At 39.6% G+C, this 11,072-nt stretch overlaps 1 protein-coding gene across 10 annotated transcripts in view; it reads right to left on the bottom strand.

The window, feature by feature from the left end:
• Positions 1 to 2,672: 2,672 nt before the first annotated feature.
• Positions 2,673 to 11,072, bottom strand: part of LOC106608817 (GRB10-interacting GYF protein 1) — a 45,668-nt gene continuing 37,268 nt past the window's right edge. For 9 of the 10 annotated variants that reach the window (XM_014206983.2, XM_045721740.1, XM_045721739.1 and 6 more), the window contains 2 exons: positions 6,867 to 10,838; positions 2,673 to 4,000 (listed from right to left, as the gene is read on the bottom strand). In XM_014206983.2, the coding sequence (XP_014062458.2) occupies positions 10,771 to 10,838 (68 nt within the window). In that variant the 3' untranslated portion in view covers positions 2,673 to 4,000; positions 6,867 to 10,770. Of the gene's footprint in view, positions 4,001 to 4,492; positions 4,681 to 6,866; positions 10,839 to 11,072 lie in introns of all 10 variants that reach the window. The other variant, XM_045721737.1, reaches the window with a different exon arrangement.

Here is an 11,072-nt window from a genome sequence, read left to right as displayed (position 1 = left end):
CGTTCCCATTATGGCGTCTGAGCGCATTGAGGCAATCTCCATTTTGAAGTAGTGAATTTCTTCACAATTTGCTGAACCCTCCTGCTGACCTGGTTGGACATGATTCCAACAGGGTCATCAAGAGGGATCAGACAGTAAAGTTGGAAGTTCCACCCAGTTGACTACATTAAAATGGTGGAACCCCTCAATGGCGCTGTCCATGCTGAAACTGCCTTTTGGCCACTCATTCTCTGAGTGACCATTGTGAGTCACTGCCTTTCAAGGTGTGTTGCCTAATGTGGATAAAAAAAATAGTCCGACCATCATATTGATGCTTACAAATATTGCTTATGTATGTTCCATTTCATACGTTTGTCTGAGTAAAAGGAATGACACAATTGATGGTAAGAATAGGGAAAAACAGAACATTCATAGTCATACCCATCATTAAATCCATTTTATTTAATCACTTTTGGTTCTCTTCAAACAAACAAAACCCAAACTATTTACAATTCTTTAGGTTGTTCTTTTTCTGAATGCATTTGTTACTAAACTCATTCAAAAAGTTTAAGTGATGGAATTGAGCTGACTGGGTGAAAAAAGGGAAAATATATAATTTGATAAAACGGTCAATTGATCATATCAAAGGTATGGCAATCTCCCCCAGGGGCATCACAATGCCAAAACATCAATAACTTTTGAACTTCGAGGATTAACAGAAAATCTGAAAAATGTCAACAGCTGGAGACTTCACAGACTAACATATGATAACCACCAGTCATTCAACAGACTATACTAATTCAGAGAATAATTGATGGCTACATTTTAAAACACAGCTCACTGCAAACCAGCATGCCACTGGCATCCTTATCTGATCGATGGAATTCAAAATGACAATACCCTGCTCTCTCAGTATTCACAAAGTACTTCAGTGACATTTTAGATATTCCCCAAATCTGCACTAACCAATACATCAACTGATCCAAACTGACTGAAAAGAGAGTGTATTCAAAACCAACCCAGCTAAAACATAACTTTCTTTCTGAGAACCATATGTTTATTAGATTTTGGTGAGTGTGGTCGTGTTGATTTTGCATATGACCTTCCCACAACTTTCTGGGAATGGAGCAGGATAGTTGCTTGGCTTTGGAACATTCTCAGCACTTTTAAGTAACTCGACAAAAAAAAATAATCTTGGCATTTCATTACTTTTAACAGGATGTTTCCTACAAGTTCAAAAATGGTTACATTTAAGTTCAGTTTTGGTAATGTTTTAGGAACATTCTCCAACTGGTTTGACATTGGGAATGTTCTCATAGTTCAGAGAACGTTAAACAACGTTCTTGTGTGGGAATTTCAGTACTTCAGCATAACGTTTCCTCGTGGTTCTATTTAAAGTCATGTTCTCATTGTTCCGAGAATGTTTAAAACTTCCTATAAAAACTAACGTTCAGAGAACGTTATTTCAGAACATATACATTCTGTTCTCAGCATCACCAAAACACTCAAGTGTGTTCGGGTGCGGTGGCCACACCTGATCTTGAGGAGTGCTTGTTTCCTTTGAATAGACTAAAATGAACAGATTTGTATGTGTTAAAAAAACATGGCACGCTAGCTCCATCCTGATAGCGCAGTAGACTAATTCCAGAAGATTATAGGTTCGAATCTCACAGATGCAGTGTCACATTTTTTTTTATGTTTGCATGAATGTGTCCGATCTGTGCTTGGAGTTTAAAAAGTTAACCCCAGATAAGCTAGCAGTGTTCTTGAAACATTGTTTCTTATTGGAAGTTATTCAAAAAACCTCAGAATTTCCGTTCTGTGTTAATAAAACCTCAGAGGGAAACTTCAAAGGAACCAGAGTAAAATGTTGTAAGAACCTCCCTGCAACCTAAAAATAAACATTCCCAGAACAGGCAAAGTTCTCACTGATGTTCTCAGAAAAGGTATGGCTTCTTCCCACAACCAATGTGAAACAAAAAACACTACGTTCCCACAACTTCCAAGGAACCAAATGTGCTAGCTGGGGAGAAAGCCAAAGCTAACATATATGGAAAAACCTGAACCACAGTCATATCCTACAATGTAAGTTAATACTTGTTTGTCGGACCAACCAGAAATAATTAATCCATTCAACCTAACTGACAGGGGAAGTATTGGGTTTCTCCATAGAAAAACAAACTAACAAGTTTCAGAACTGTTCCAAGCACCTTCAGTAGAAGAGAGACAAATCCATTATCAACTGCATAATGGCATACATATAGTAACAAGTATCATAGCCACTCAATCTGTTGAGTAAACCTTGAGTTGTATACAGCCATTCAATAACATTAGCTACTGTAGACGCTTCTAATATACAGGGACATAAGTCATTACAAATGGTCAGTAGTCAAATGTTTAGGGACAATTTAGGCTACTCCGAGAACGCCAAGAATAAATATATCCTACATTTTAAGGTGTGGTAAGCACCAAGATAAAACAGTTGAACATCTTTCAAATCAAGTCTCATAATGTGAATCATTGTGTCAAAACATTACTAGTGATGGGGTAAATAGTAATATGTAGTGGGGCTGTGTGTGTGTGTGTGTGTGTGTGTGTGTGTGTGTGTGTGTGTGTGTGTGAGAGAGAGGACAGATTTAAGAAGTCTAATGCAGACATTTTTATCTAAATATCAAATCATTTCTGGGAAACAGTTTAATTACCTTACTGGGATTGATTTATTTAAAATGGTCAAAAAGAAACAAAAACAGCTTTTTAGCAAAGACCAATTTATCAAGCAAGAATTTTGCTTGGAAGGTCTGGGAGTGGTCTGAGTGGGGAGGGAAAAACTAAACTAGCTGTTATTGGCAGAGTGGTTTGGAACGCTTTTTCCTATTGGTCTATGTCACCATGCAGGCCAAAACGCCATCCCACCAAAATAGGCAGTCTTTTCAAATAGCTTTTAAACTAAGAGGGCATTATCATTTTCACAGTATTATTCAAACCTCAGTGTGGAAATATACTATATATATATATATATATATATATAAAAACGTTTTTTTGTTGTTGTTGTGCACTAGGCCTTTAACATACCCTTCCAAGTCAGCTCAGCTCCACACTATGCTTCAGACTTCATTCCTCACCCTGCACCAACTACATGTATAGGCATTTAAAACTGGATATCTGAAAAGAAACACTCTTGCTTTGAAAAAAGGCAAACCATCATCATCATCGTCGTAAGGGGTTTTCTACAGTTCTACTTTCATGCTAACGTGCGATATATGCTGGACAGAAATAACGTAACATACAACAGTATTGTTAGCCAATAAGACAGTCCTGTCCAGTAAGTAGAACATTGACCTCCCCCCCTCCCCTTCAAATGCTATAGTCCTTATGTTCTCTTACTGTTTATTGAATATTTAGAGTTTGCCATACAAGGCAGATCTGTACAGTTAAGGCATGTTGAACAGAGAGAAAAGAAAAACAATTAGACGAAGAAAAAATTAATTCACGTTATTTACATAGCAGTTTGAACTCAAGTGTGTAGTATTGAGCCTTTCCGCTTGTGTGTGTGTGTGTGTGTGTGTGTGTGTATGCTTGCATGAATGTCTAATGCAGCGTTTCCCAAACTCAGTCCTGGGGACCCCAAGGGGTGGACGTTTTTCTTTATGCCCTGGCACTACACAACTGATTCAAATAACCAGCGCTTGATGATTAGTATTTGAATCAGCTGTGTAGTGCACCCCTTGGGGTCCCCAGGACCGAGTTTGGGAAACGCTGGTGTAATGGCAGGCTCTTTTAGTTGTGTGTGTGTGAATGTGGTTCTAGAAAAGAGCAAGTCTTTTTGAGAATGTGTGCTTGCAATTCTTTTACCAGAATCCAGCTACATGTACTATACACATGAGTAAAGCTCTAAGTTTGTGTGTAGTCCACTGTTCAAGTTCCTCTGCTTCTTCGGCTGCTGTGGTTTCTGCTTGGCACTTTTACCACCAGGGGGCTCCATCTCCTTTCCAACAGAGGGCAGCTAGGAACAGTGAGAATCCTGTGGAAAGAGAGAAAGAAGATCTCCATTAGACAATACTGAAAACCGAACTGCGATAAGGACAACATAGCTACCAACATTACACAGTCCATAGATTCACTAAGGAAGAAAAAGTATAAACATGAAATAGTTAAGTGATAATGCCAGAGAAGCCGATGTTTGGGAGGATATATTGGCACGGGTGTGCGTTGAGGGCCGGCAAACTGCTACTATATCCTCCAAACGCCGGCTTTGAGGGCACTTTTATATAACGGGTTACCAACATATTCAAATACTGATTGACATACAGTACCAATCAAAAGTTTGGACACCTACTCATTCTTTTTTTTAAAATATTTTCTACATTGTAGAATAATAGAAGACAAACTATGAAATGACACATATGGAATCATGTAATAACCAAACAAAGTGTTGTTCAAAAGTAGCCACCCTTTGTCTTGACAGCTTTGTACACTCTTGGCATTCTCTCAACCAGCTTCATGAGGTAGTTACCTGGAATGCTTTTCCAACAGTCTTGAAGGAGTCCCCACATATGCTGAGCACTTGTTAGCTGCTTTTCCTTCACTCTGCGGTGCAACTCATCCCAAACCATCTCAATTGGGTTAGGTCAGGTGATTGTGGAGGCCAGGTCATCTGATGCAGCACCATCACTCTCCTTGGTGAAATAGTCCTTACACAACCTGAAGGTATGTTTTGGGTCATTATTCTGTTGAAAAACAAATTATAGTCCCACTAAGCACAAACCATATGGGATGGCATATCACTGCAGTAGCCATGCTGGTTAAGTGTGCCTTGAATTCTAAATAAAGCACTGATTGTCACCAGCAAAGCACCATCACCTCCATGCATCACGGTGGGAACCACACATGCGGAGATCATCCCTTCACCTACTCTGCGTCTCACAGACATAGTGGTTGGAACCAAAAATCTCAAATTTGGACTCATCAGACCAAAGGACAGATTTCCACTGGTCTAATGTCCATTGCTCATGTTTCTTGGCCTAAGCAAGTCTCTTCTTATTATTGGTGTCCTTAAGTGGTGGTGTCCTTAAGTGGTGGTTTCTTTGCAGCAATTTGACCATGAAGGCCTGATTCAAGCAGTCTCCTCTGAACAGTTGATGTTGAGATGTGTCTGTTACTTGAATTCTGTGAAGCATTTATTTGGGCTGAAATCTGAGGAGCAGTTAATTGTCTATTTTTGAGGCTGGTAACTAATGAACTTTTCCTCTGCATCAGAGGTAACTATGGGTCTTCTTTTCCTGTGTTGGGTCCTCATGAGAGCCAGTTTCATCGTAGCGCTTGATGGTTTTTGCAACTGCACCTGAAGAAACTTTCAAAGTTCTTTACATTTTCTGGATTGACTGACCTTCATGTCTTAAAGTAACGATGGACTGTCATCTCTCTTTGCTTATTTGAGCTGTTCTTGCCATAATATGGACTTGGTCTTTTACCAAATAGGGCTATCTTCTGTATACCACCCCTACCTTGTCACAACACAACTGATTCCCCATAGCTCAGTTGGTAGAGCATGGTGTTTGCAACGCCAGGGTTGTGGGTTCGATTCCCACGGGGGGCCAAGTACGAAGAAGAAAAAAAAATGTATGAAATGAAAATGAAATATATGCATTCACTACTGTAAGTCGCTCTGGATAAGAGCGTCTGCTAAATGACTAAAAATGTAAAAAAATGTCAAATGTAAAATGATTGGCTGAAATGCATTAAGGAAAGAAATTCCACAAATGTACTTTTAAACAAGGCACACCTGTCAATTGAAATGCATTCCAGGTGACTACCTCATGAAGCTGGTTGAGAGAATGCCAAGAGTGTGCAAAGCTGTCATCAAGGCAAAGGGTGGCTACTTTGAAGAATCTCAAATATATACTGATTTGTTGAACACTTTTTTGGATTCTACCGGTACATGTTTCCATATGTGTTATTTCATAGTTTTGTTGTCTTCACTATTCTACAATGTAGAAAAAAGTCAAAGGAGTAGGTGTCCAAACTTCTGACTGGTACTCTATGTTTATGAAAAACGTTATTTTGATAAATGTATTCATACTAGTTCATCCTTCCACGAGATACAGTCCCGACACAGATCTAAGTTTGCTACCAAAGCTGGCTGGTCATTCGTTCTATCAATTAAATTGCCAGAGACATGAACCTGTTGTATGTTCTTATCCCTTGCTTGCTAGCCAGCCAACTACAGCTAATTTTTCAGGCACATCAAACAGTGCAGCCAGAGTAACAGCAAAGTAGCTGTTTTCTAGTGACATTTGGATATATCTATAACAAATGAGCTAATGAGCGATTTCGCCTGGCATAGAAAATATGCTCTCGTCAGGACACTTTAGTTCAGAGCCAACAACACAGCTAACACAATCACTTCAAACTGAAGCTGAAAAGACTGCAAACTAGCTGCATTTCGTTTTACCTGTTTTCCTTTGACATGTCTTTATATATATCCAAATTATGCCAGCTGATTCATGATTGACTGGCTGAGAAAAGCTGTCCGTCTCATCCCGACACATTCATTACTATGGGACAGCTGGAGATCAAATTTGAATATTGAAACAGTGTTGCAAATGTCAGAGAGACAGACAGCAATGTTTATACAAATCTCTGCTGTTGAAAACCAAATGCTAGTTTAAAAGAAATGGGAGATGATTTTTATAGTGGAGATCAAGTTTATAAATTGCTTGGCTGGGCTGATGACAGTGGATTGCGCAGTCAGATGGAACAGAGTAAAAAGGCATTTTAACATCAGATTTAGCCGGTGATAACTTGTGGACTAGACACCGGCTGGAATGCGGTTTTAACCAAATCAGCATTCGGTATTAGACCCACCCGTTGTATAAATAAACCCTTACCTATATGATGGTTCTCTTCTTGCAGTCACCTTGTAGTTGATCTCCAGGCAGTGGCTAGGTAGCAGAAGGCGGGGGGCATCTGGGCAGAAGGTCTCCCGGTACATCCATCTGTATGTTTCGTCTCTCCCCTGCCTTCTCCATTGGTTGGTGTCTGTTGTTCAAACACCCTGTGCTGGGCTCTGCAGAGGAGTCCATTTTGATGACAGACGTTCACCAATCAGTCTTGGGAGTCCCTGCAGTCTGCAGCTCCATCCATGTTAAGTCCTTTCTTTCGCCATCCCTGATGATAGACAGGGCCACTGGCAAAGTCAAGGGAACTTCCAGGTAGTTAATTTACCTCAGTATTTAAAAAAAGAAAGAAAAAAAAGCGACATGTTTCCTTGAAGAACATTCACTCTGTAAATCGGTCATGAATTTCTTTAAATCGGTTTGTTTTTATATCAAGCCTTGTAGTTTTGTCCAAGTGATTTTCTAAAAAAGGTAATACAAAAATATGGTTATGTACAGGAAGAGGAAGGTGCGTTCCTAAGTCTTTCGTTTCGGTTTGAATCTCTTGTTTTCAGTGAGACGGTATTAACTAAAAAAAAAAGTTACATTTTCCAACCCTCCCTTTGTACTATAATATTTCTGTGTTCCCGTCCCAAGTGTAATGGAACCTCACAGTTTGAAAGTGCATAGTGAGTGTCTGGGTAGGGTGTGAGTGTTGAGGGGTGTCCCCCAGGGATCAGTACTGGTACCCTTTAATTTCCCCTCATTGCAGGGTTAATACACTCCCACTGCACACCCTGAGCCCCCTTAAAAAAAAGTATAATGATAAAAAGTAAGAAATGCTGCCGACACAGTCCAATCAAATGCAATGGTAGATTTGAGGTCAACATCATGTATGTACAGTTTTACAAAATCTTCAAATGTCCTCTATTCTCATCCACCCCTCAAAGGTTTGTCCATCTGTCTCTTTTACGTTGGTGGATAAAAAATAAATAATGAAACTCCACAATTTCACTCCAGGGCATTTTTTCTCCTATTAAAGCGATGATATTGTTGTTTCCTTTATGCGTGGTCGAAGTACCAAAAACACCTCTGCTGTGCTCTGCTTTTTGATTAAGCTTTATACTCCTTTCAGTCCTTGTCTAGTTAAGATAGGCAGATCAACAACAAAAAAGTAACTAAATGGAACCAGAAGACACACTAATAATGAACTCTCCCAAAACCAAAAAAACAGACCAACTTTGTTGTTGATTTCTTTCTCCTGCGCTCCTTGAGGATCAGTCAGTTCCAAAGAGCCGTGCCCACTAAAGGGTCAAAGGGCAAGGATCTTGTCCGTCACACTGTGATGTCACTCCTCCTCCCGCCAAAAACAATGTACGCCAATGAATGTCCATATTGCAGAAGCACACTAGCAAAACCCCACCCCTACACACACAAAAAAAAATAAAAAATGCACCCACAGAAATCTGTTTTGTAAACAACCAAAAATCCAGTAAGGAATAGAAAATAGTCTATTTTATTTCTCATAGTAATATTGTTTTTGTAAGAACAGGATTGCAGAGGCAGTGGGATCAACTGTAGCCATCCCGAGTTCTTCCTCTGAGTAAAAAAGAAAAGGGGAAAGACCTCTTCAATCTGAGTTTTTTTGTTGTTGTTGAAATTATATCATCACGTTTTGTCTTTTTTGGGGGGGGGGGGAAATACATTCAATGTTTTCTTAAGAAATAACAAAACGCACTTCACATGGCGGTAATGAAACAAAAACAAAGAAAAAAAAAAAGCAGCCCCAAGTGCTCATCATAATCTTAGTCCAAATATTTTTTTTCTTCTTTGTGTGTGTATATATATATATATATATATATATATATATTTCATATATAAATGATCATTTATATTCATAAAAAAAAAGAAATGTCACCAGCATCATTATCAATAGCAACAACAATAAGTAACACGAATATGCTAACATGTTGTGCACAATCCTGTACAGACAGTTTGATGCCAATTGTTTTGAGCAGAATCTGAAACTCAACACCTTTCACACACAAGTTAAAGAAAGCCGACAAGTCAACGTGATCACGTCCCAGGAAAGCTAAACCGGACTAACCTTCCAAAGAAGAATCATCATCATCCCCAGGCTATACTAGAAATATTAGGATACATGACTGACATGCACATTGACTGTGCAGAGCGCTTAAGAGAATTTCATTAAGAACTTCATCTTTATTTTGGATGTAAATGGCATGTTATACAAGGTTTACAGACCCTTCTTTTTGCAATTTCACTTGGTTTTGAAAAATGTACCCCGGCAGGGATTGACCTCTTGAGCCTGGAGTTCCGGGGCACCCAAAAAACATGAAAAAGGCTCCAAAAACACCCTTTTACAAACAGCAAAGCTCTCATGTTTTTCATATTTTTGGATGCCCTGGAACTCCAGAATGAGGCTCAGGAAGTCGATCGCTTCTGGGTAAGTTTCTCAAAACCAAATGAAATAGCAAAAAAAAATATATATATGCCGTCTGGACCCTTTCTATAACATGCCATTTACATCAAAAATAAAGATTAGGTCACTAAAAATAGTTAAATTCTCCTTTAACATAACATAACAGTACACTCAAAGTAGTTAATGTCTCAATGGCCATTGAACATTCCCTCTTTCAGAGTTCTAAGGCAAAAATGTGCATGCATATACACACACAGAGATGAGTACCTGTAGGGATCACTTCTTTCCTATGATTAGTAAAGAAACAGGCGCACACACACACACACACACACACACACACACAATATCCTTACCACTGTCTGTTTGAAACCTCACAGAGGCTCAAAGACTGTGGCTGAGAGACGATAGCAGGGGAGGGGTATAGCCCATACTCCAAATCACCCATTCTTTTTTTTTAATTAACAAGTGGTGGTCAACAACATAAAGCCATAATCCTCCTCTACAAATGTATGTATTTCTACTACGTCTGTCTGGGGATGACGAGCTGATGAGAGAAAGGATGTGTTGTGGGATTGCCCTCTCTCTCGCTCTCTCTCTCTCTCGGTCTCACCCACAAGTATACAAAGAAAGTCCCTCTGTACAAGAGGACAGACGTTCTACTCATGAAAGAAAAATAAAAAAAATCATCTAATTTGAACCAAATGACATACATCTTGGTAAGCAATGGGAAAAATATATATACATTGTGCAGACTAGTATGTTTCTGATACACAGTGGCCCTCACACACACAATATTAATCTCTATACCTAACCTCATTTTTTTTTTCTTTTATCTTTCTTTTTTAACACAAGTGCAAATCGTCAAGTTTTCTTTGTATCCATTTTTTTGTAATAGCTTTACTTTTTATATAAATGTATTGTCTTAAAAAAACAAAAAAAACAACAGTGTTTGTCTTTAAAGAAAGGATTGGTTTTTCTGATAAGGTTTCAAAATAAAGGTCCCCTCTAACTTTGAGTTCCCCCTCCAAGTGAGCCTATCCCACCAACCATACACCTCACCCTTCCAGTTCAGATTTTCACGTGTATACATACGGCATTGTGTGTAGATTCAACACACACACACACACACACCCCGATTCTGTATTCATAAAAAAAATGATTCAAACTTAATAATAAAGTGCATTAGTTCAGTTTAAGGTGCTTAGTCTTACAAGTGCCAAGGGATACCCATCACTCCCCCTTTCACCTCATCCACCCATCCTGCTCCCTACTCAAGTGAACGATTTAAGGAGAGGAGCCCTGCTCTTTTTTTTGGGGGGGGGGCAGTGAAACAATCCTCTCCTCCCTGTCCCCATACGAGCTCCCCCCCCCCTCCCATCATCCCCTAGCAGTGCACATTCGTCATCAGGTTTGTCTGATTAGTAGACAGAAGGCCTCAGGTAGTAGCTATTGCCGCTGCTGATCAGATCTGGATCAGTAATCCTCCACCATCTCCATCTCATTTAGGCTCAGGCGCTCGCCCGCGTTGTGGAACGAGTAGCCTGGAGAGGAGGGGGGAGAACGAAAGAAAGAAATGGGGGAGAGAAAGAGAAAAGGAGGAGGCACAGGTGGATGCGGGAGGAGAGCAATTTAGAGAAGGCATCGAGCAACTCAATCAGTTATGACCAAGATCTATGAGTAGCCAAAGAGAACATCCACTAGGGAGGTTTGCAGAGTTCTCCGGAGCTGGGTGGTCACAGATCATACTCCGGTGATACATTGTGAAGTGATACGTT

Source organism: Salmo salar, chromosome ssa07, assembly GCF_905237065.1.
Source record: "Salmo salar chromosome ssa07, Ssal_v3.1, whole genome shotgun sequence".
In the NCBI taxonomy this organism is placed as follows: domain Eukaryota; kingdom Metazoa; phylum Chordata; class Actinopteri; order Salmoniformes; family Salmonidae; genus Salmo; species Salmo salar.
Note: the sequence above shows the minus strand (reverse complement) of the source record. Positions and strands in the feature narration are given on the sequence as shown.